Genomic DNA, 27,506 nt, shown 5'->3' with positions numbered 1-27,506 from the left:
GGGAACAATAAATCTATATGTATATATCCATATATGTTTTGCACCACAACAGGCTTGAGACCCAATAAGTAGTGAATTAAAGCACAGTACACCCAGAATTAAGAATTTAATTTATATGGCAATGCGTATTTTATAAATAAATAAAAAGTTTTATGAAGTTGACGAGTTTAACGCCATACATTCTAACATATTACAACATAGATGAAGAACTTTTTAGAGAAGGCAATATAGAAGTCCAGGCATCTACAGGGCTTATGAACTGTCATTGGCTGGTTTAAGTGGCCACTTTACCCACTGTGTAACATTCACCATTCTGACCATATTTGAACATCTATATTCCATCAATTCTTTCATCTGTTGAATTTCACCTGGTCCATGAAAAATATAAAAATTGAAAAACAAAAATTTCAGGCGTAGCCTAGTGTGATGGTGAAATAATTCAATCACATGAATCTCACCCACATAAATAATGTTTTAGCTCTTAAACATCACAAACATCAACAGATGAAAGAATTGAAGGAATATAGATGTTCAAATATGGGCAGAATGGTAAATGTTACACAGTGTCACTTAAACCAGCCAATGACAGGTCATAAGCCCTGTAGATGCCTGGACTTCTATATTGCCTTCTCTAAAAAGTTCTTCATCTCTGTTGTAATATGTTAATATAAATAGCTCCCCAGGGAGTTGAATCCAGTCCTTGTCTACAAAAATTTGGACAAACTCAAAATATTGTTGCCATACTTTCTGTTTGACCCATTTGAAATATTAAGCGTAAACAAAACAATTTTTACAAGTCCGATTTGTATTCTGTGTTATCGTTTACTCTAGATTAATATTTCTTGCGTTTGACTTATTTTAGCGTTTGCAATACTAATTTATGACAAATGACTCTTGTAGTGTGTCGATATTACACAACATTTATTGTTGGACACTTTTAAGAATATTGGTTTTTGTAACTCAGTTTTGGTCAAATTAGCACATAGCGACTTTTTGTAATAAGCCAGCGAGATGTTCTATAATAACTAATGAGTAATAAGACATAAAGTCAGTGTTCTTCGGCAACTAACAGCAATATCCCGCTTCTTGAAATCTTCTTCAAGTGCAGTTGGTTGCGACACCGCGATATCTTAGCAAATGGATTATCCGCTCTACGGTATTTATTTAAGGAGTGTCAACATTAAGAACTATCTCTGTATGGAGGTAGTTACCGACCAGAATATAATGTATTTTAAATTAAGTATTTCAGTAATCAAAAGCCACATTATTTGAACTACAAAAAGACGATAAATTAACGTGTCCGAGTAAAATAATTGGTATCCGTGTTTTTGGCACGGCGTCAATTATCTTCATGTTTTACTTTTCTCGTTTAAAACTTTTTATTAGGTACAAGGTACCATAAAAATATTTGTCGAGTTTAAATAAGTTACAAATTATCGATAAATTTACACTCTTAGAAATACTTGGAACCGTGATTAAGTAGACAAATTCAAATCCAATCAGCAATATTATCAATAAAATTACTACTCCTACTACTACAACCATCACGCCATTTCTCTGTAGGGGTAGGCAGAGAGAATGGACTGCCACACACGTTTATCCTGGCATACAATCCTAGCCTCTTCCACATTCCTACATCTTGTCATACATGCCCTTCGGTTCTGTCTGCTTTTGACATGACCCGACTTAAGATTTTGGTTTATCTGATCATGCCACGTCTTCCTTGGTCGTCCTCGTCTAACGTTGCCGTTCATTTTCGCCATATATACTTGTTTTACCATTCTTTCGTCATTCATTCGTTCTACGTGACCAAACCATCTCAGAGACCCTTTCTTAATCTTATCAATCAACAAAATTAAATAAAAAAATAGTATTTTAATTTATTTCTCGTAATGAAATATTTGCGTTCTTACGATTTACCCAAATATTGTAATTTTAGGAGGCATTTTCAACGAGTTGTGAATAACTCGCTATTTTGAAATGGGAACCTGCTATGGTAGAGTGGGGTTCGAACCTCAGACCTCTGATCCGAGAGTCCGCGACCTAACCACGGGACCACAACCCGGTTACTTACCCCGCATTTTTTCTATTGATCTTGTTAGTTAAGATCGAGTAAATTAATTTAAATCGAAATATAGCTCCTTAATTCAGCAAGAAAGAATATTGTTTATTATACATCGTATAATAAATCATATTTATTTATTTATTTTACAGAAACAAACAGTCAACAATTTTATAATAACATAAAAAAGATACGGATTACAGACAGACCAGCGAAGTTTCTAATTAAAAATCATACATATTAAACTGTGTTGCAAAGAAAGGGCGTATTTGTGTGTATTTGTATAAGAGTAAGTGTAGACGTGTGTTTGTGTGAGTAAGTGTTCAGGTGTGTAAGCGTGAGCATCATTAAATAGCAAGTGGGAGCGTATCGCTGCCAGAAAGAATCAGTTTAATTTATCATAAAATAAATTGAAGGGCATGTTAAATATATCAATAGATGAAAAAAAAGAATTATAGTTCGAGCAAGAACGATAGAGGAAAGAGTGTTGTGCATAGTTAGTGCTACAGACTGGCAGATGGAATAAATACTCATTTCTTGTCACCCGAAAGGGGACATTAAGATTAATTTTGGAAAAAAAGTTAAAAGAGTCTACTTTATTATTTAATAATTTATATTAATAGCATAATTCAGATATAATCATATATCGTATAATCATATGTATATCGTCAGGTTTCTGGAACAAGTTGATGACTACAAATTTCCTAAAAATGAGATTGATTCATAAATGGCATCAAATAATCTTTGTTTAAATAGTAAATAAAAATATTTCATATTTTTCAAATACAATCAATAATATTTTACTACCAGTTTTTTTTAATATTTTTATTTGGGATGAGATTAAATAGCTTTGAAAGTGCAATATATTACTACTAGTAAAATGTTAGTTACTAACTTGTTCCAGGAACCCGACAATATATATTATAACTTATGAATAAAATGGGTGTCTACCACATAATTTAAAGAAAACTTATTATGTGGTGTCCACATAAAAACACATGAATATGATAAATCAAATGTTAGAAAGAAGTAAGTACTAATTTTGAACACAATTAAAAAAAAAAAGAAAATAATATTTCTGAGAATGCATAACTTGTTAAACTAATTAAATCGTTAATATAAACTACTTGAAATATTAACCTGTATACCTATTTCTTAATTACTGAGATATTGCTTTATCGAGGTTACTTGACACTACAAATTACATATTTAAATAAACCATAGCACCGTAGAAGCTACAAAAAGGAATGTTTATACTTGGGAATTATTTCAAGCGATGCACGCTATGGGCTTTGCTAATCCACATTCCATGTTTATTCAAGTGTTATAGATTTTTGAAACATTGTATACATTTTCAATTATTAATTTACACATTTCTTAAAAAAATATTTTACAAAAGCTATTTTCGTAAATATATACAGAATAATTCATTTCAAATCAAAAACTTTCATTTATATTACAAATAATTTTCTAAACCCTTTCAGACCTGAACTGTGGATATATCTTTTTTGCATTATTTATTTTATTTTATTTATTATGGTTCAAAAACAATAAACAATACATATGACGTTGGTATAATAATAACAAATTGTTATTTTAGATATTGTTCATCAATTAAATGTGAACACAGCATGCACAAATAAAGAAAAAAAACGTTTATTATGGATTTTTTAAAAATTGGCCAGCTTAATTGAATTCTATGATTGTTGTAAAAATTATAACAATAAAGTATTACTAACAGGTTATTACAAATTATTTGATTTTATAAATTGCGTTACAGTTTTCCTATAATTATTTCATGCAACGTTAAAGATATAAATATCAGCATAACTTTCTACATCAGTTTACAATTTTAATATACGTGATAATGCACTAAAGTACGCCATATTATTATTGAAGGTTGGAAGATAAAATGTTGTGTACGATCTCAATCGCCGACTGGGGACATTCAGGGGTACATTCTCTGAACAAAATGTAGAATCAACATTACAATGAATTATTTTATAAAGATATATCAAGTCTAAAATCTGTCTCCTAAATTCCAACTTATCTAGACCAAAATGTTCTAGGCGCTGATCATAAGACTGGAGGGTTTTGCCCAGGTTAAGAATTTTTTTCACAGATTCAATTAAATTAATGTGAGTTATGTAATGTGGTGACCAGACTACAGATCCTAATTACAAATTACTACGTACTAATAAATTGTATGAAAAAATTATCGATGATACATATTTAAAAGGTTTACATATTCTGAATATAAATCCTATTATTTTTAGGGCTTTTTCTTTGATACTATTAAAATGAGTGTTATATATTTGCTTCCCCACCGTATACCGCACAAAGCATCCGAAGACTTAAGTCTCCTTGGCGGTGCCCACGTACAAGGAAATTGCCGAACAAGAAAACATGCTTGAAGGAGCTCTCTGTAATCTGGTAGCCTTGGCATATTTGTGCTGAAAGAAGGCAATTCAGGTGTGCATGATATGTACTTCATTCGAAGCAAAAATGCGAGATTCAGCGCTTTTTCTTACGGTCCACAGCTACAGTAATAAAGGAAGGCACCTTTACAACGCTTTTTAGAATCAATGAAATAAATTGTCATTTTAGGTTTCTACTGACGTCATAATCAGCTTCCGATTAATATGTATTGCGAAGAGTGAGTTTGGTTTCACATTCCACATTTAACATACTTCAGTGCCAGACCGGGCCATATCGCATTCAATACACATACAAGTCAAGTATGGGAAATGTGTGAGAAAGTGATGTCAGAGTTTAAGACACTACATTACACATGGAATCATTAGCGTAAGCATTGTGATTTCCTTATTAATCACGGTTAGCATTTATTGAAAAGCGCTAATTGAAATTGCTAAATTTAATATGCTAATTACTTTAAATGTAAGTAGGTATAATGAAATCAGTAATCAAGTAAATAACTAAAGCTGTTATTGGATTGAGCAGATAGTACCTACTTTATATTTAGAAATAAGTACAAAAAACAAAAAATAGTAGAAAATATCGATTGTTCCTATTAACAATGTCGGTTCTGCAAAATGACTACTTTTGAGTGAAGCAGTTCAAAGTTAGTTTTACCAACACTCTTTGCATGGACAAAGTTATTACCACCGACAATATTAGCCCAGAAACTGACTAAATAACATGATTTTTGATCAAATAAGTTATTATATACCGCGTAATTTTTATTGGGTTTATATTTATATAAATAAGTGAAAATGGGTAAAAATGTATATTCGGCATCGTTAATAGGGACCGTCGATAAAATCATTAAATCAACGCGACGGTGGAAAGGAAAAAGTTACTAAGCCATATGTAGCAACCTAAGTTTTGTTTTTTAAAAATTAAAAAAGAATCTTGTATTTCAAATTTGTATTTAAATTGTGTAGGAACAGCGTCTAAATAACACGCATGTATGAGAATTTTTTTATTAATGAAAAAAAACTTTAATTGGCTCTTCGGTAAAGTTGCTACATGTCTCTTGGTAACTTTTCTTTTCCACTGTCGATATTGAAATTATTAATTTCTAAGAAATGCATAACTATGTGGGTAACAGAGAGTAAAGTGACGACCGTAAATTATCGTCAATGCGTGCGGTGCCCAATGCAACTATTAAAAGGGTGCGCAACACGTCACTCGCCCTTCTCCGTCTCCACGAACATTTCTGCTTGCAACTTGTTCGAGTTTCTATAATTTTGAGTTTTATTTGACTGGGAGTTTACAGCATTCTTCGTGTGTAAAATAAAGTGTAATTGTAAGCATCATCCATTTTATTATTTCCCTTGAGGTTAAAATAGAAATTATGGCTGTTTAACTATGGGTAAATAAACTTTTATGTTATTGTTTTAACTTGTCAATAAACTTATCAACTATTAAACTTCACTCTCTAGGTATAAATGACCCATTTTATAAATGGTTTGCATGCTATTTGTCAAATAGAGAATTATTCTTTATTTATTTATTAAATTTTGCTTTTATTTTTACCGCGCTTAAGAAAAAAAAATACATAAGTTTTTTCATTACACTGAACTTCATAATTCTTCCTTCCGTTGATTTTTGTAAAGTAAAATACCTAAATCTTCAATAGATTCGGTTGAGGTTGGTTGTTTCTTGATTGATTGATTTTTTACAGTGTGTCAGGTTATCACATAAACCAGCCAATGACAGGTCATTAATCTTGTTAAAATTTAGATTTCCGTATTGCCTTTTCAAAAATGTTCTCCATCTTCGTTTTAATATCTGTATCTTAGAAGATAAAATACACGAGTGCACATTTTGTCGTTTTGAAATTGCAATACGCTATTTTATACGTGAATAAAACACTGAAGTTCACTTTCGTCGTATAAATGCTTTTTAAAGTTGAAATAAAAATATGAAGTCTTTTAGATTGAAATTGGGTTTATTGGGCTCATTGGGTTTAAAAGTTATGATGTTTTAGAAATCGCACAATCACAAAATCTTGTTCCCTGAACATTTCGTTCAATGTGACTGCCGTGGTTTATCATAATACTAAAATTATTTATGTTCAATCATCAGTGTCACTCCCTTTTTCGCACCAAGTGGTGCATAGGTCTCTGTATTGCTCTTTTTATAATCATAGGAAAAATCTTGACATTGTAATAAAAGTAATTTAAGAAATAAAATTGTACTATGGGAAAAAAAATCACGTTAGTGAAATGAAATTTCATTAGCACGCTAGCGAGATAAAATTTCATTAGCACGCTAGTGAAATGAAAAAAATGCATAAATCTATATACGGTAACGATGAAGGGCAGACACTTAACTTTCAGAGAAGATTAATAGCACTGTTTAGTATTTCAAATTCAGTACAGCTATTTAACAACTATTTACACTGGCAGAGTATTATAATACACAAGTTTGTAAACACTCTCAATAAATCACGTCCACACTATTATTCAGATATTAACTGCGTACATAATTCAAATTAACAATTTGCCATTATTAAATCGTTAGAAGAAACCTTTTCTTCAATGGACTAGTAATTTATATTACTGTTAATGCAGCGCAGATATTTCACATCTAATAAATACACATAATTATTAATTATCTCTAATATATCTTTTCATATTTAGGATGCTGTATGAAATGAAAAAAATCACTAATTGACGAAATTCGGTATTCAAAGTTAAAATAAAAAACATGTTACATAATAATGTTGAGATCAAAGCGATATCTTCGCAATGAAAAAAATCAAAATAAAATTTGTTTTTATCCTAAAAAGAAAATAAAGTGGAGAAAAGTCCGCTTCGTAGTATGGTGTAGTTGTTGACGCGCTGGCTTACCATGCCTGGGCCCGTATAAGAAGTTAACAGAGTTATCTTCAATTGTCTATAAAGTATACTGTTAAGCGTGTTGTCCAGATGCCCTTTGAAATATATTTATTTTTATTTAATAATATTTAATTTTACTTTTGCTATTGCTATTATTTAATTATGTCCGTGCTTCCACTTTCCATTATGTTGTATCCCAACTCAACACAGGGCTTTTAGCCTTATAGAGTTTGAGATACGTTATTATCATATTTTTTGGTAATATGTATGTATTTATATGAATAAAATAAAGCAAAACGGTTTTTTTAATGAAAAATTAAACAACAACAACAACAAACCATCACGCCGTTTCCCCGTAGGGGTAGGCAGCGAGGACAGAACGCCATAACACTCTATCTTGGCACACAGACCTCGCTTCCTCTACATTCATACATCTTCTCATGCACGCACGTCGATTATTCCTACTTTTGACATGTCCATCTTCAAGTATTTGATGGACTTGATCGTGCCATGTCTTTCTCGGTCTTCCTCGTTTTCTGCATCCATCAACGTTTGCATCGTAGATCAACCAACCAACCAACGCAGCACCCCTTTCTTGATTTTGCCAATAATGCATGTCTCAGCCTTACACACTTCACGGATCTCGACATTTGTACACCTATCATACATCGTTTTACCACACATTTGCCTGAGGGATTGCATTTCGACAGCATTCGACCTACTTTCATCATTATTTTTCCAATTCCATACTTCGCTCCCATACATTAGAGTTGGAACTAGAACTCCGTTGTGAACTGCTAGTTTAGCCTCCTGCGATAAACATTTGTTTGCCAAAGTAGATTTTAGTGCACCGTTCACCCTGTTTCCGGCACTCACCCTCCTTTCAATATCTTTCTCGGCCTTTCCGTCCCTAGTAAACATACTACCCAGGTACACAAATTCTTATATCTGATTCAGAAAATCTCCGTTCACGCTGATCTCACATTTAGTTATATTTTCATCCCATTCAAAAACCATCACTTTCGATTTATCAACATTAATAAGCAAGTCGCTTTTCTTGCATACATCGTTGTCTTTTGTTACCAAGAATTAAAGGTCTTATTAAACATTTGTATTACCCATATATAGTATTAAACTTGTTCAATTACAGGTTTTCGGTGATGACACTTTGAATTTTCTTATAAATATTCATGGTTTCGTACAAAAAAGTCGATTTCTTTTTGTAGACATAAAGAGATATTTTAAAGAAAATAAATATGTACTGGCATTTTTATCATTTACCCAAATATTTCAATCTTGGTGACCATTTTTAAAGTGGGGTTCGAACCTCGGACCTCTGATCCGTGAGTCTGCAATAATAGCCACGGGCCCACAACCCAATTACAAACCCGAAATACCCCGATAACTCTGTTATTTTTCCATTGTAATCAATTCGGGTTAGATCCCTGACAGGGTGGACGGAAAATATAGGTTTTAAAGGTGGTTCTACAACAATAGGGAAAGCGATGAGATAAAATAATTGAATGTGCTTAGTTTGAGAATACAAAAATACAAAAGAAAAAAAAGATTTCCTATTCCGATATTTATTTATTTATTTTAATAAAACAAACAGTCGACAATGATATAGTTGCATTTAAAAAATACGGTTTAAGACAGACTAGCAAAGTTTCTAAATAAGAATCATACATATTATTAAATTGTGTTACAACAAAAGGGTGTGTTGAGAGTAAGTGTAGATGTGTGTTTATGTGTATTAGTGTAGGAGTAAGTAAGTGTGAGCATCATTAAATAGTAAGTGGGATCGTATCGCAGCCAGAAATAAGGAGTCTTAATTTATTTTTTAAAAAATTAAGGGGCATGTAAAATATATCATTAGATGAAAAAAAAGCATTATAGTTAAAGCAAGAACGATAGAGGAATAAGTGTTGTGCATAGTTAGTACTACAGACTTGCAGATGCAACAAATACTTATTTCTTGTCACGCGAAAGGGGACATTGAGATTAATTTTGAAGAGTAGGTTAAAAGAGTCTACTTTATTATTTAATAATTTATGTAAATAGCATAATTCAGATTCAGTGCGTCCATTTTCAAGGGTAAAAAATCCATTTTGTTTGGCAGATTGCCTGTAAGTACAGAGCGTTTTTTTGTTTTTATAATCTAGGTTTTTAAAAAATTTTCGTTAAACATTTTCAATCCTTTCTATGTTTGTAATATATTGTAGGCTCCACACAACGGATGCAAACTCCAAATTACTGCTTACAAAATACGATACGTACGATTTATCGGAAAGACCAAAATTAATAAAGCATATTTCATTTTTTGGACCAAAATATTTTATTTTCTAATTATCTGCTTCACTAGATTATTTTTCAGTTGAGTCAGTGGGTTATAAACACACTTCATTGTAAATGAAATCTTCCAGTAACATTTGCCGCCGCACACAGCGCCGAGCGCCAGCGCCGTAGGTCCATATTTTTATTTCCATTTTTTCATTTGAGCTTCTACGGCAAGTCGTTGTTGAAGAGTCTTCTCTTAGTCCTCGCAACAGGTGACTTCGAATAAATTGTGAAATGCATTTAAATTTCGAATTATTAAATAAATTGTTGAGACGTATGATTTTAAGGACTGAGTTAAACGAATTCGCTTTTATTCCAAAGCTTACACACGTTATTTGATTTAACTCGGTATTTAAAGGACGTACTTACACTAACGAAGTGTTGATAGGGTCAACGCACAGTAAATCACAGTATACTCGTATATTGCTATTGCCTTAGGTTTTCTTTGTATTTTTTTAAATATATTTTTTATCGTGAACTCTTTATTGTAACTCTTTATTGTAATCTTCCAACTGACGCATAAAATGAAGTGCTGTGTTGTTGAAACACATTGAATTATTTTATATTTATATACTTTGTAACCTAATTAACTTAGTTGTAGCTACTTACTTAAGTTCGTGCTATTATTCAATGTCCTCCACGTCTTCCTGTGAATCTTTCCACTCTATTACCGAATCCCTCCCTGAAACTTCTTTCTCCTCCTATCACTCTGATGTTACTGAATCAGACACAGAGGAAGTGTCTGGTCTCCATGATATACTCTTGAATAACTTTTCATGCTATCCTAAAGACTTTCATGTATGTCATATAAACGCTCAAAGTATACCAGCTCATTACTCCGATTTTCTATCAACATTTGCGGATTTGTCAACACATGCCATTCTGGTCAGCGAAACATGGCTAAAACCATCACTACCATCAACTTTGTATCCTTTACATGGATATCGACTTATCCGCAATGATCGAACTAATCGAAGGGGCGGTGGAGTATGTATATATCTGCGTGAAGAAATAAATTATTCACTTGTAAAACAATCTGAAACCAGTGGTGGCCATCCTGAATATCTGTTTTTAAAGATTAATTTCAAATACCATGATATGATGATTGGTGTGGTATATTGTCCCCCTGATATTAACTATTTTTCTGAGATGGAAACATTGCTGGAAAGCACGGTAGGGGATTTTCACTCAGTTATTCTTATGGGTGACTTTAATACTTGTCTTTTAAAACAAGACTCCAGATGCCAACGTTTGAGAGATATTATAAGTTCAGTCAACCTATCTTTGCTACCTTTAGATCCTACTCATCACACTCAAGTTTCTCATACTCTTTTAGATCTTATTATAACTTCCATGCTTGACAAAGTCTCTAATTATGGACAGTTGACCGCTTCCGGATTTTCTCATCATGAATTATTATTTATTAACTATAAGATCAAATGTCTCAAAAGACTTCCTGTCACATTTCTTGCCAGAAACTTTAGAAACGTTAATAAGGAATCACTTGAACTTGATGCCATGAGTTTAAACTGGTCAGTTATTAATAATCTAGAGACCATTGATGAAAAAGTTGAAACTTTTAACAGAATGATTACTGGTCTGTTTGACATTCATGCTCCTATGAGATCTGTAAAACTTAAATATCCACCTACCCCTTGGCTTACCAGTGACATTATTCAACTAATGGCGAAACGTGACAAAGCAAAGTCTAAACTTAAGTCAAATGCTTCATCTCAAAAATGGGAAGCCTTCAGAGTCCTGCGAAATCGTTGCAACCAATTGTGCAGAAATGCCAGAAGGAAATATATCCTCACAAACTTAAATCAAAACTCTACTAGTAAATCCTGGTCGTTTTTAAAATCTCTTGGCGCCGGTAAACCTAAGATAACATTATCTTCAACTGTCAAACTAGACGATCTCAATACTCACTTTGCTACACCTCCACTAATACTGGATGTCAGCACTAAATCCGACACTCTCCGACGTTTAAGTATGGCAGCTTCTTACAATTATCCACCGTTTTTATTTTCTTCCGTTCAAGAAACTGATATTCAACGTATTTTACTTTCTATAAAAACCAAATCTATGGGCAGTGATCAGCTGAGTATGAGATTGATACACTTTATTTTTCCTATTATCTTACCAGTTATTACTCACATTATAAACTTTTCTTTAAATACTGGAGATTTTCCTGAAGCTTGGAAAAAAGCATTAATTATACCACTTCCCAAAATTTCTTTACCAGTTTCTGTCAAAGATTACAGACCCATATCTATTCTTCCAATTTTTTCTAAAGTCATTGAACGAGTTGTATATAATCAGCTAAATAATTATCTATTGTCAAATAATCTTCTTGATCCCAATCAATCAGGTTTTCGTGCGGGCCATAGTACAACTACCGCTTTAATCAAGGTTACAGATGACATTAGATACGCAATGAATAACAAAATGATAACCTTGATAACATTACTCGACTTCAGTAGCGCTTTCAACTCTGTGGATTTCGATCTTTTGTTGGCTAGACTTAAAACACTAAATATGACACAACCGGTTATAAAATGGTTCGGATCGTATTTACGAGCTAGACAACAGTGCATCAAAACACCAGATCATCAATCGGAATGGGTCGATATTGCCGCTGGAGTACCTCAAGGTGGAGTTTTATCACCATTACTATTTTCCCTGTTTATTAATCCGATTGCAGATTGTCTCAATTGTTCATATCATCTCTATGCAGATGATTTACAATTATATCTTCATTGCAGACCTGAAAACACCAGCAAAGCAATAGAATCGATGTCTAAAACACTAAATTGCGTGTCAACATGGACAAAAGAGTATGGTTTACTAATAAACCCGTCTAAAACACAAATTATGTTTGCAGGTAGTCAAAGATTGCTTAGTAAGCTAGACATACCTTCACTTAATCCTCTTATTGTCAATGGTACCAATATCCAGTACAGGAAATCCGTAAAAAATCTAGGAGTACTAATGGATGAACATCTCTGCTGGCGAGCTCATACTAATGAATTAAGCCGCAAAATATTTTTCAGTCTACACTCACTTAGAAGGTTGCAAAAATTCTTACCCATTAGTACTAAATGCACTCTTGTACAAGCATTACTACTACCCATTCTAGATTACGCTGATGTTTCCATGACTGATTTAAGCTGTGAGCAACTCGATAAACTTGAACGACTTCAGAATACATGCATAAGGTACATTTTTGGTCTTAGGAAATATGACCACATTTCTGACTATCGTAGGCAACTGAAATGGCTGAAAATTAGACAGCGGAGAGACTATCACTCCCTCTCACTTCTGTTCAATGTACTTCATAGTCCTAACGCTCCTATATACCTGTGTGAAAAATTTCAACGCTTATCAGTTCATGGTTTACCTCTTCGTTCTCATTCTCAAGGCACTCTCTTAATACCCATACACAATTCCTCTTTCTTCTCTAACTCATATAGTGTCCATGCGGCTCGACTGTGGAATCATCTCCCATCCACCATCAAAGATGTTACTACATTATCTCTGTTTAAATCACGTCTGAAGAAACATCTCCTTTCTCTTCCTTAATCTCTCCTCCTTTCCTTTTTCCTCTTTCCTCTTTCCTCTTTTTTCCTTTTTCCCATTGAATAATAGTTTCGATTTAAGGTAATTTATAAACAAATACGTTTATTTCTATTTTTATATATCTTTAAATTTTTAATCTTTTTTTTCTATTGAATATGTTCTGTAACTTGAATTATAAAAATAAAACTTTTATTTTATTGGTTGGTTGGAAGAAATTGCCATTTGGCAATAAGCCCGCCAATGTACAAATAATCATTATGTACAAAAAGTTAAATAAATAAATAAATAAATAAATGACCACCCCCCAGTAAATGACCATAGGTTAATAAAACACAATATAATAAGAATTGCTACATGTGTCCAGTCAAACTTTAACACTAGAAACTATGACAAAAGCAGTAGGAGGACACATCTTTTGGTAAGAAACAAATCTATCAGTTTTGAGCTGTGAGTTGTCAAAAGGTAATAGTGCGTCTTCCCGTTACTTTTCTGAGATTGATAGTGTTTTTATAAGGAAAGGTGTTGTAAGTGTTTTATTTGATGCTATTTCTTATGCAATTCTTTGAATATATCCATATTCTAATGTGTTAGGGTGTTTTATAATGTTATGATGTCACTAAATCCAAGTATTATTTTTACTGGGATAGTAGTGGTCATTCACTGGTGATTCTGCTATTTTTTTAGATTGATATGAATTATAATTGTAATACTCGTATTTTAATAAAAAGGTAAATGTACTTAGAAAAATTAATGTGTTTTTATTGTTTTCTTTTATTTCGTACGTTTAAATAATGAAATTTATACCTTTAATCTGGATTTCACTACAAGCTGAACCTTAAACGGTCATTCATTGGTGCTTTGACCCTATGTAATAATTGCTAGTTACATCTGCACTATCTCGTAAAGTGTATCGTCTTTAGCCAACGCAAGAGGGACCCGAATGACCGGTTATAAATAAATAAATAGTTCAGCCAAGTCCAATCCCCTCCATAGCAATGTAAGTAGTGAGTAGCGACCTACTGCCTCACATCTCGCCGGATGCTGCGGTAAATCTAACCCGACTAGATGTCGATTTGATGGACTTTTTCCACATGTGAAATTTTCATTCACAAATGGCAATAATTGATAGAAACTTCACAAAATTCGTGCAAATCGCTTCGATTGTTCCAGTTTTACCAAAGTAAATAGTATATTATACGCCTTTTTACTTCAAAACGATTAAATCAGCCAACGACAGTTCATACGCTGTGTAGATACCTAAACCTTTATATTTCCCTCTCTAAAATGTTCTTAATCTCTGTTGTAATATATTAATACTAGAAAGTAGTTTCATATACCTACATAGTAAATTAATAATAAAATTAATCTTAATGTCCCCTTTCGCGTGACAAGAAATGAGTATTTATTCCATCTGCCAGTCTGTAGCACTAACTATGCACAACACTCTTTCCTATATCGTTCTTGTTCTAACTATAATGCTTTTTTTTCATCTGTTGATTTTTTTAACACGCCTCCTAATTTATTTAAAAAAAATTAGGACTTAATTTTTCAGGCTGCATAAGGTCCCACTTTCTATTTAATGATCTTCAAATTTACACACACCTGAACACTTACTCCCACAGAAATACACACAAACACACCTCTACACTTACTCTCATACAAATACACATAAACACACCCTTTAGTTGTACCACAATTTGATATGTATGATTTTTATTTAAAAACTTCGCTGTCTGTCTGTATTTTTCAATGTTATTATATCATTGTCGACTGTCTGTTTCTCTAAAATAAATAAAATAAAATAAATAGGTACTAAAATGAGAAAATTCAAAGCAGGTGTTTACCTACATTAAATTTTCTCTTTTAAATACCAATCCACAGAAACGAGGTATTAAGTTTTAGGATATAAATAAATAACTTTGTTTTTGACCGTTCATGCAACGTCCATCAAAGTGACGCTTTCTAGAATATAAATTTTGTTTTTAGTTTTTACCGTCAATCATAGTAAATTTGCCCTGAAGGTTAGCTTCGAAACGTAAACATTTTGTTTATTGTTTGTTCTCATATTTAAATTTAGAATTATGGTAACATCACGTTCAAAATAAAAAAAAGTGTGTTGAAGGAATACATTTAATTTATATTATGTAGTTGAATGTGAATTATTTATCTATATTAAGGGCGTCTGCATAAATAAAGACGGCTATCTGGTGCAGTGTAATTTGCGTACGCTACATTTTGAAGTCAGAATGTTCATATTGTTCATCACTATTAACTATTTACAGACGATCAACAAGCGAGTACGATACAGTACACGAGCACAAAGCTCGGAATAAAACCGAGCCAACAAAAGGATTTCGCGGCGGAACAGCCGCGGACAGCAAGGCCAAAGTAACGCGTAAATTGTTTACAAAAACTCGCCTTTCGATGTAAGCTCTCGCGGGCAAAGTAGATTTTAATGTATTTCCTATTTATGGGAAGACGGAAAGCCTCGCCATAGAGATGTTCGGTCGCGGCGAGTGTTACCTTTTGCGATTTCCCGTGTTCTATTGAACGAGTTGGAAAATCTGCGGATCGCATCGGTCTGGGCAGGGTACTAACAGGGCGTTTCTTGTAATTTAAATATGTAAGAACTATAAATAGAAGTAGTCGTTGTCGAAAAACGTTCATTGTTTATATAAAACAGCGGCGTTTGGTTAAATAACAGCGTTGGGTTAAATAAACTAACATTGGTGGTGCACACCTAGTTCAAAACATGCACAATATGCACATCCCCCTCTCTTGTGTACAAAAACAGGTAAACTATAAGTAATGATGATTCTTTGGTTTTAAAATATTCAAAGTTAAGTAAAAGCCTTGAACAGTTCACATATATATTTAAACTTTAAAGGATAAAACACGGGAGTCCGCTTTTTGCCGCTTTGAAGAAAAAAATATAAATTATCAAAATAAGCTATTTTATACGCGAATAAAATTGACTAATGTCCACATTCGTCTTAAAAATGCTTTTTTAAGTAGAAGTAAAAAAAAAGTCAGCCTCGTGGTGTAATGGTCAGCGCGTTTGCCTACCAAGCAAGAGATATCGGGTTTGATTTTCGGCATAGCATATTATTTAAATGGGGTGTTTAAGCATTATAATATTTCATGGTTTCTGTACAGGTACCTGAAGCGTAAGACTGATCAGATGATAAGATCAGAGATGTAAGATTACCTTCATGTAACAAAAATTATTAAGATACGCTGCGATTGGTGTACCGATGCAGTGCCCTATGCACCATTAGGTGCAGAAAGATAATAATGATGATGATGAAAAATTTGTTATAATGGAAAAAACATCAGTACCTAGTCCCAGCTACGGGTTTTTAATTTGTACTTTTATTGTCAAAATAATTATTATTTTATTTTAAAAGTTCATTATAGATTAAAGTTATCTAATTTGGTTAAAAAAATATCATGTCTTGGAAATCACACTACCACAAAACCTTGTTTCTTGAACGTTTCGTTCAATGTGACTGCCGTGGTAAGGTACATATATTTTTTTCAATCAATAATAATTATAAGTATGTAAATTTTCATGAAAAAAAAAGTGAACGCTTTGTTTAAGTAGTCATCTAAATAATATGCGCATTTCTAGTTTTCCACCTATAATAATGATGCAGTGAAAGTAAGTGATCGAGTATTTATATAATTATTTTACCCTACAACAGTCCAAGGGGCTCAATTACAGTACAGTTTATATCTGTTTCATATATAGTATCTCTATGTTAGTAACACAAATAGGTAGTGTTTTTACTGGTAAAATACAATCGATAGATATTATTGAGTAATAATTTTAAAGATATTTTTATTTAAATATTAAGATTATATTTATCGTTTAACTGGTAATTGAATCTAGTCGAAGTTCGAGGCGATAGAAAAGGAAAATGCACATATTTATGACCAAACGGAAAAACTTAGGGTACATCTGCATACAAACTACCAAAAATTAGCATCTACAAGTAGTACTTACAGCGGAATACTCGTGTTTGTTAAAATAAAATATGTGTAGAAAGGAGCTTCCATAGAGAATTGTTAACCAAATATGGGATCTTAATATTTATGGTATCAATTGTACGAGAGTATTCTCTCAGCTTTGTGCTAAAACAAACATTTGTAATATGCAAACTTGACTTTTTAAAAATAAAAGGCAAAGTATACAGTAACAAGTGCAGTGAAAATATTTTATGAATAATAGTTTACATATTTAACTGATTTATACTTTTGGATGAAAACTCCGTACCCATTTTAACGGAACTTTCTTCAATCTGAATTGTATTCGTATGGTTCAAAAGTGCCAAAATGAAGGAGAAAATCAAGAACTGCATTTGCCAAATAAATATTAATGAAAAAAAATTAACTTAAGTTTAGGAAAGAATACAAGAACGCTCTTCGGAGTACTAAATGCTTAAACGGAGAATAGCATATCGCCACCCTAACTTGTAAAACTCATATCTCCACAAATAGTGAAAAATATTTTGAAATTTTGGTTTTTTATACTTCGCTACCATTTGTTACTGAATTTACTGATTGAAAAACTGGTTTTACTCTCCTTTAAAAAAAGTATTTTTGGGACTCGCGATTTTTAAAAGTTAGGCCGACGATATTAACTTTGTGTAACTTTTTTAAGCGTCGCGTTACGTGGATTTATTTTATTTTTTATTTTATTTTATTTATTTGGATAACCAACAGCTATAATTATATCATATTTATATAACAAAACAAATAACAAATAAGCCAATTACAGGTTTTCACAAGTAGCATCACAGTAAGTTAAAAAAGATTCTCGAACATAAAATGAATAGTAATTAAATGTAAATTTAAAAGAAAAGAAAAAAATACTACGAGTTATTTCGAAAGCAAACGCCGCACGTTATTAAGATTATTTTCAAATAAATCTATGTTAAATGATTTATTTATTACATTAAAATTATTAAAAGTTCGCCATAAATATGAATTTTGCCTATAATTAGATGAAACAAGAGGTATGTGAAGAAGAGGGTTATTTCTTAAAACTTTGGAAGGAACTTTGATAGAAAGTTTGCAAAGTAATTCAGGACAGTCAATTGAACCAGAGGCAATTAGAGATGTAATATGGAAAAGTTAAGGGAATTACGTAGAGAGGTCACACTGTGAGTAGGCATATTGTCGGTATACTGGTAAAACCCTCTAAATGACAAAATTTGAGAAACTAAGTTAAAATACAGTTATATATAATTTTTCGAGTTTTATCAACTCATAAAATCCTCTAAATACTCCACAAAGTTAAGATTTAATCCTATCATTTATAAAACCCACCAATAGTTTTTTTTAATGTTTTCCATCGAAGAGCATTATTTCCATTTGCCAGATATTTTTTCGATATATATATAAAACAATATAAAGGAACTAAGAGGGTTTTTTGAGTATGTATTATGTCCAAAATAATATGTTGAAAAGACTTTTGTTTAGTCAAACATTTAAATGATTTTTTCTCAGAATAGTCAATTAAGTATTAAGAGGGTTTTATCAGTAGGTAAACCGTCGATATGCAAATAATTAAGTCATAGACAAAATTTTGCGTTTCAAAATTTTCTTTTATAGACAATTAAAAAGAGCCACTGAGGACCGAAATTAATTGAGAGGACGGAGATGCAAGTATTCACTGCAAACCGATCGCGGGTAATAAACAATTAAATAATAACAAAAGGCACTTTGCTACAGTTTGATACTTCGATTGAAACTAGAAGAAGAAGAACTTTGCGATAGTTCGATACTTCGATTATTAGTCAGACAAGTCTAAATATGTCTGGTAAGTCTGTATGCAGTTTTATATGAAATTCTTATATATACCTAATTAATTACTCAGATAACTGCAAAATGACACAAACAACTCTTATCTACAGAATTAAACCATGATATATAACTGCTCAACCTAACAACACTTTCTGAAAGAAGAACTATTAATGATCACATTAAACTGTATAAAATTGTAAACTCTCTTTTTGACGTACATACCAACATTTAGAGTACCTGCTGTCAACACTAGGAGTACTTTATAGTTTCATTGCTCCAGTACTTCTTCCAACCAACAAAACAATTCATTGATACCGGGACTGCATAGGTTAGGTAACACTTATGGAACGGCTGCAGACATTCTGTCCAATTCTTTACTATCTTATAAGTCCACAATATCAAGTTTATTTGTAGTTGCTCGTCAAACTATTATTGACAATTCAATTCCATAAATTTAAAAAAATACTTACTCGTTTATTTTTATTACTTTAAACTTATATTTTATTTTTTACTATTATATCAAATTGCATTGTCGTATTGGCAAATACGCATTTTATATATACATCTTTTTTCGCGATAGTATATGCTTGCTTGATTATTAATTTAACTTAAATTTATTTTCCTTGCTTACCGTAACACTTAATTTACTTTGTTTGCTTTACAGAATTTATTTCATAAGCTTATATCTTTGCATTTTTTGTTTATATGCTTAATGTTTTTTCTTGCACACCTTTGTTATTATTATTATTTTATTTTTTTCTGTATATTCTGTGTTTATTCTTTAGTATGTTAGCAAGTATTTTATTTTTATTTTTTGTAAATGCCTTTTGGGCGTTAATGAACAAAATAAATAAATATATATTGTGTGAATTTTTCAAAAAATGTGTATTTAACCAAAAAACACCACTGTTAATGAAATATATAAAATTAAGGTACAAATCAACAATAAAAGAATTTAGGAGAGCACTTGTTTACAAAATTCTCGAAACTCTAGAATTCCAAATGATTTAACTGTACACAGATGCAATACAACTGCAGCTTTAAATCATTATTCATGTGTTGGGAAAAAATCTTTAATAACCTTACAAAAATCTTAAAATAAAAATCAAACACTAAAACATTTCAAATTAAATTTTAAAAACTCATGAGACCTACCCTATTCTGAACTTCATATGGTAGAAAATTGTGCATCTTTTAAAATACAATATCTTATTTTAAAGAATCTGTTTAAGATAGTAAAAATGAAAAGAAAATCAAATATATATTTATATATACATATACCTATACGTGAATGTAAAACGAACTCCCTCTCTAAACACGAGTTTACACTCTATTACAGATGTAGAAACGTTATGTTTAACTATGTATGTACAAAACATTTGTAATTTTAAATTTATATTGTCAACAATATTTTCCAGTAAAAAAAACTTAAATATTAATTTAATAATTTAAAAAAAAATATTTGGAGCTGATTATTAAATTAAACGTTTGAATTGACAGGAGATAATGTCAAAATTATCTGCTTGTAATGCAAACTGTTGTTCGCGTTTATATGGGATCCCAGTGCGTATGAAATATAATGAAATTATAAAATGTCTTACCGTATTTCTTATTATCCTTGCCCTTATCTGATTTGCCTCTCTGGAAGTGATTCATTCTGGCTTCTTCCTCGATATCGTCATAGTCAGGCTGTGGAAGACAATATACATTAGTTCATACATTTATTTATAATCAAGGACTATTGATTGCATATTTTAATAATGGTTAATACTTTAAATGCTTAAATTTACATTGGCTGATTAGATAGTAAGATACCTAAACACAGTATGATAAGAAAGATTTCGATGATTTAGTCTTATGCTTGTAAAGAAAAAGAACGCTATTGTGTTTTTTTTAAGATTGACATTTTTTAAATGCCCACTTTCATTTATACTTGTGATGTCATTCTGCGTTAACCTTTTCGTCTAGTTGTTCTATAAAATATGGACCGGGCGTTGATGATCTAATTTGTGATTTAATGCTGACGACCGAGTACGTAATTTTTCAATACCCTTTAAGTTTTTTAGTCTTGATAATGCTCGTTAAATGAGAAGTAGAATCCGGATTCGGAGATAAAGATCAAAATTGAGATGACGAGATAAACCTTCTACAAAATGCAGAGACTCTGGTGCAACGGAGATCCGAGTCTGAGCACAAGATGGCGAGCAATTTACGCCTATGTATTGCCGGTGTTGCTTATACAGTGGAGGATTGGACTCTCAAAATATTGACGATAAACAAAAGTGAGCCTTCAAACTAAGGTTGTGCAGAAGAATGCTGCGAATCTAATGGGCTGATCGCGTCTCCAATGAAGCGATTTTAAACATCATTAATAAAGAGGGAGAGTTACTGTCTACCATCAAAAGAAAAAAAGCTTTATATTTTGGTCACGTATTTCGCAATAAGAAGTACCTTTGCCCCACAACTTAACTTGTAGAAGGAAACATAGATGGTAAACGTGGTAAAAGACGTAAAAGAGCATCATGGCTCAGAAATCTTAGACAGTGTTTCGTGTGCCGAATGCAACAGCGCTGATTAGACTGGCTCAGGATCGAGACGAGTTCAGTGTATTATTAGTTTTTTCGAAAGTCTTAAATTAAAGTATCGCTGGCTTTTATTTATATCATCACCACCCATTCCCTTTCCGCACGTAATGGTGCATAGGGCACTGCATTGCGACACCAATCGCAGTGTATCTTGATCATATTTGTAACATGAATGTAAGATGATCAGTCTTGCGCTTTAGATACCAGTCCAGTGACTGAAAATCCTAGTGTAAAAACACCTTTTTTAAATAAACATGTAATGTCAACCATGGCAGGAATCGAAATCAAGACATCTTACTTCGTAGGCAAACGCGCTGACCACTAAAATATATTTAATAAAGATTTATATGAAATATTTCTATACTAAAACAAATACACCCATCTTCTTTTTCCACGCCTCTTTAGAATTATAAAATTGCTTTTAAAAATTCAAATTTAGTTGAGATTATCCAATTTAAAAGACGTAACGAAACATCCTATATATTGGCATATTGTTCCAATATAATAAACCCCCAACTCGATGGAAGATTACCACATAACTCAAAATTAAAATATGCTGATATTTAATATTACACCTTTTTCAAAACTTTTAGCATCATTGTAAGAAGAAGTGTATTATTGGTATGTGAGCCAAGTTCACCTCCAGATAATTAATCAAAGAGTTGTATAGAAAGGAAGGGTCTAAATATTTATTAGTAAAGCTTCGCAGGAGACCTGCCTTTCTTTTATTTGGAGAAATGAATAACCCGAATTAGGCATTGATAAGTTTGCACTGAAAACGACTTTGCGATGGAATCCGTTTATAAATAACATGAATTATGTCCGTCATATGGTGTTGTGAATAATCGATATTGTAAATAATCGAATCGCATTATTCTTGGATGCACAGGATAAAATATTTTATATATCTCTCTTATTTTTTTAAACGATGAAGTTGTATTTTTAGAAATCTTCAAATGGACATTTTCACACCGGATTTGGAAAGTAAAATTTGTAAAAATGTGCAGAGTTTTAATATTAAACATATTTATCCCTGCTATGTGAAGAAAAATAAATGAATGAAAGTGATGTTAAGACAATAATAAATCTGTTTAACTTTATAAGAAAGAGCACAAGGATAGAACTTATAACAAGGAAGACAGACACGCTGTTCTATGACCGGTTTTTTTGTGAAAGGGACAACAATATCTAGATAGCACGATCGATATATGTATCATGCATAAGACAAGAAAAACATCAGTCGTATGTGTTTTTTTTCATTTGTTCAAATCATTCGATTATCTGCAGTGCGAAGGAGTGTTCGCTAGTTACATGACCGGCGTAATTATGATTTTTGATTTATTACGATATTTATATAATTATTTTTATACATTATAAAAAATGAATCTCGTAAATATGTCAATGTTTTTTTTAAATATCTAAACTTCAGAATATTTCGTCTTTTGCTTAATGTAACACAACGAACACGGCACCGTTACTGAATGATTTTTTAGCGCAGTCTTTTAAGAGTTAATAACATTTTACATACATTTATTGGGGACAGAGACACAGTATATAGTGACACAATCAAGAACGACTCGTACCTGGGCCCCGCCCCGACTTGCTAGAAAATCCATGGTGAGTTAAGGCAAAAATAATAATAATAAAAAATATCTGACTACAAATAAAAACTAACTAAAAAAAAATCTGCTTCTTGGCTAAGTGGTCAGCGCGTTTGTCTATCATGCAAGAGGTGTTGGGTTCAATCTCCGACTTGATTGACATGAATTATTGATTGAAAAAGAAGTTTTGATGATGCAATATTTAATAGTCCATGGACCTGAAGCGTAATACTAATCATCTTACCTTTATTTGTCAAAATTAATCGATATACCTACGTGTGCTTTTTGTACCATTACGCGCGGATAAGAGATTTATTGAAAATTAAAAAAGAATAGCATACTATTCATTACTTCATTTGTATTGAAATTTGAAGTTGAATTGTTGAATTGTTAAGTTTATTGAATTTATTAGTTATTTAATTAAATAGGACATAATTTATAAGAAGATTACGTAAAACATAACTTTATTATTTGAATATAATAGTTTTATAAAAAAAAACACAACTTTTCGAATATTCAGGGGTAGCCAAATGATTGGGGATAGTACACTTTTTTTGTAATTTTCAAGTTTAAATTCATTTTCTGAGCAAATGAATTCGTTTTATTTCCCTTTTCTTCTGTACTTTAGTTGCTTATTTAATTATTATTGCTTTAAAGTTATAGCAATACTGTTACTTTGTGAAAAAGTAAGTTATTTCTCATTTGGCTGTTAATTGGAGAAAAGTGTTGGTTGTTTGAGCTAAATGATTAATTTTAAGTTTTTCGGTAACGTTGTCAAATTTTAAGGAAAAATAAATTTAGATCATTAAGCACTTAAGCACAAAATTATATTGTTGTTATATTAAAAATAAACCACTTCTTTGGAAAAAAAAATAGTAAAAAACCTAATTATTTAATCATTACATTCCCATAAACTTGAAAATTACAGGAAATTTATACTGTCCCTAATGATTTGAACGCCTGCTGTAAATAATGCGTGAGCAAAAGTCCTTTTTGGCCATTTGTTATATTTTTTATGACGTTTTTCTAAGTACTTTGTCGAGTGTTTGTCCAATTATGTATATGCTAACGAATCAACTAATATGATTTACCAAAATAAAAAAAAAAAGACCATGAAATTTTAAACATAAATACAGCAAGTATGGACAGGATAAATAAAAAGATAACTTTATGTTCGAGTACATGGAGGCCAAACAATAAAAATAACTTGTTTTTTAATTGTCCGATAAAGTAACACAATTTAATGCCAGAATAACTAATATCAGTAAATATTAGTACAAAACTACGTGCTGATTTATGTCTACCGGTTTCGAGAGGTACCCGTCTCTTCGTCAGGACAGTCACTATACAAACAGAAACTAAAAATATATATTAATTAAAATTGTTAAAATATATTTTTAGTTTATTACTGATTTAATTTTTTAGGATCCAAGTGACTTTTTAATTTATTTTTTAATATGTTTTTTTCCCCTTTCTACTCGGTATTTTGCTGTTTTTTTAAATATGCTTTTTGCCATACACATACATTAATTTTTTTACTATGACTTTAAATATGTTTCTTACTATGTATTCTGTTTTTATTTCGCATTTTACTGTGTTTTAAAATATTTTAATTTACACATTTATATATTTTTTATGTTTTTTAATATGTTTTCACTAAATTTATTACTTTGTTTTAACTTTTTTTTTGCTTCGTTTTTTACTACATTTTCACTTTGTCTTCTATCTTTATAACTGTTTTTTTGTATTTTTCGACTGTCTTAGAACGGGGTAAATAACCCTAGTTAGACAGTCTAAGCAACTTTGTATAAATTATAATTTTGTGTATGTACAATAATATGATTATAAATAAAATAAATAAATAAACATGCAAAACCTACTTACACCAAAGTTGTTGCACAAAAATATAAAACCAACACGACATGCATTTTAATAAGCACATGCACTGATTAGGACAATCATGCACTGATTAAATTATGAAAATATTCTGTTGTTTGAGAATTTAAAAAAAACGTAGAGGGGATGGGGGTAGGAGGTAAGCTTAATAGGTTAAATAGGGTGACTATTACAGTGGAACATCGTATAAAGAACTAGATTGGAAGTTTGTTCGATTATTGATTGAAGGAACATTATTTTTTAAAGCTTTCCTAATGTAAAATATTTCCATATTATTTACTTTTAACCTTTTTTTATTTGTATGTAAGATTTAAAAAATAACCAATCGGGTTTCAACCTCCTACCCTTTTACCTTCCCAATCTCCAACAAATTCCCCAACATACCACTAAATATTATCAATTTAATTTTTAGTACATGTTCGGACGCGGTGGTATTTGCGTCTCCTATAACTCCCCATGTAATCCATGTATTTTTCCCTAAATACAATGTTTACTACGGTGATGGTAAAAGTGAAAGTGTATTTTAGTATTTGCATGCTGGTGTAGTGACTGTCCTGATGAAGAGACCGGTAGAAGTATCGCTAAGTACTCGGTAAGTAGTTATATGCCAATATTTACTCTTATCAGTTAAAATATTTGACCTCAAAATTAGTGTTTTAAACATAAATAATAAATTGATTGAAGCTAACTTTTATTGTAAAGCCGTTAAAAAATAACAATGCTTAGCGAAAAATATGTAGGTATACCCGTTTTTTATGAGTTATTTGTTTAGGGATGTGACAGATTGTAATGACAAATCATCAAAAATAAGCTCATTATAGTAACCGGTTATTCCCATCACTACAGTCAGTTAAACCCTGCAAATTGTACTTGAACGGGTATATCCATTAGTTCCATGCTTTAATAAATCGCGGACAGAAATAACTTTTGGACACATCTAAAGAGGTTCATGAACTGGGTGGAATACCGATACCTCCGTAATATGACAAATGGACAGTTTTTCGTCATGAATTATTGAATTAAAACGAAACTCACATACTGAGCAAGCTCAATAATAGTTATTTCCCACGCCGGCCGATCAAAAACCAAACCATTTGTTCAAAATATTTATTAGGTCGTAATAGGGAAATATCACATACAACGAATACCGATAAGAATATATAAAATGGATTTGGAATAATTAATTGTATTTTCGAAATCAATATGGATATTGTGGAGAAATGTTTTTATGTATTGACATTTATAAAAAATAAAAAAAACGTTACTAGAAAAACGAGACATGTTTGGCCGTAATAGTAATGACGTCAAGATTTGTGACAATGTTCTAAACAAATTTGAATGGTCAGGAACAAATAAACATGAATCGTTACGTATTAGAGGCGTGACTAATGGAATGGCAGTTTTTGTGGGAATTATAAAATACGAATTTTACTTACATCCACAGATTTAGACTTTAACAAAATATCTCCGATACTGATATCTTTATTACAAAATTAAATGTATTTATACAAAAACAGTAGGTAAAGATAGAAACTTTAAAATTGTATAATAGTAATTGAATTTATGTATTTTTTTCTGAAGGACCTTTTTACAAAGTGTTACGGGGTGAATACAAAAATTTATGTAAATCCTGTTTTAATGAGATTATATGTTTTTGTGGATCTTCTTTTATTAAGTTCTTGACTATACCATTCCAGTTAAACTTATAACTGTCAATTAGGACGTTAGAAAAGCCATTCGGTAGCGTTATAATGAACTGTTTGACGTTTTGCTGGTTAAAAAATATTTAAAAAAAACATTTCAACACATATCACATAATAAACTTTAAAAGTTTTTAAATTGAAATCGACCCCCTAGAAAAGGTGGCAATTTAAAAAAAAAACTGACATTGGCCCTTCTAGATCCAAGCCACAGAATTTTTACTTACAAATTTGAACATTTGCATAATGCTTGTACTATTGTTAATATATTACAACTAAGATGAAGAACATATTACCTACATTTACATTTTATCATATAACCTCTCTAAAGTGTTCTTTATCTCTGTTGTAATATGTTAAAGTTGATGCTTTTAAATTTTAATGGGAATGAATGATACGTGTTGGATGTACAAAAATTCGCGCTATTAAAACCATACTGTTTTTTTTATTGCTTTTAATTAAAAATGAATTCTCACTCACGATAAAGTCAACAAAATATTAACGTAATACATTTCTTTATAATATGATTTCATAAAATAATATAAAGTGTAACAAAAGTTGCACAGAATATCATAGTCCTTGTACAACGCTTATATTATTACATCACATATACAACATCACAACAATGTTCA

At 31.3% G+C, this 27,506-nt stretch overlaps 1 protein-coding gene across 1 annotated transcript in view; it reads right to left on the bottom strand.

The window, feature by feature from the left end:
* Window positions 1-27,506, bottom strand: part of LOC148280148 (uncharacterized) — a 385,000-nt gene that overhangs the window by 29,780 nt on the left and 327,714 nt on the right. The window contains 1 exon segment of the mRNA XM_088228832.1: window positions 20,694-20,781. Coding sequence (XP_088084958.1) covers window positions 20,694-20,781 — 88 coding nt within the window.

Source organism: Micrasema longulum, unplaced genomic scaffold (assembly GCF_059751315.1).
Source record: "Micrasema longulum isolate JH-2025_06_02 unplaced genomic scaffold, ASM5975131v1 h1tg000611l, whole genome shotgun sequence".
NCBI lineage: Eukaryota > Metazoa > Arthropoda > Insecta > Trichoptera > Brachycentridae > Micrasema > Micrasema longulum.
This window is presented reverse-complemented; position numbering and strand designations above follow the sequence as displayed.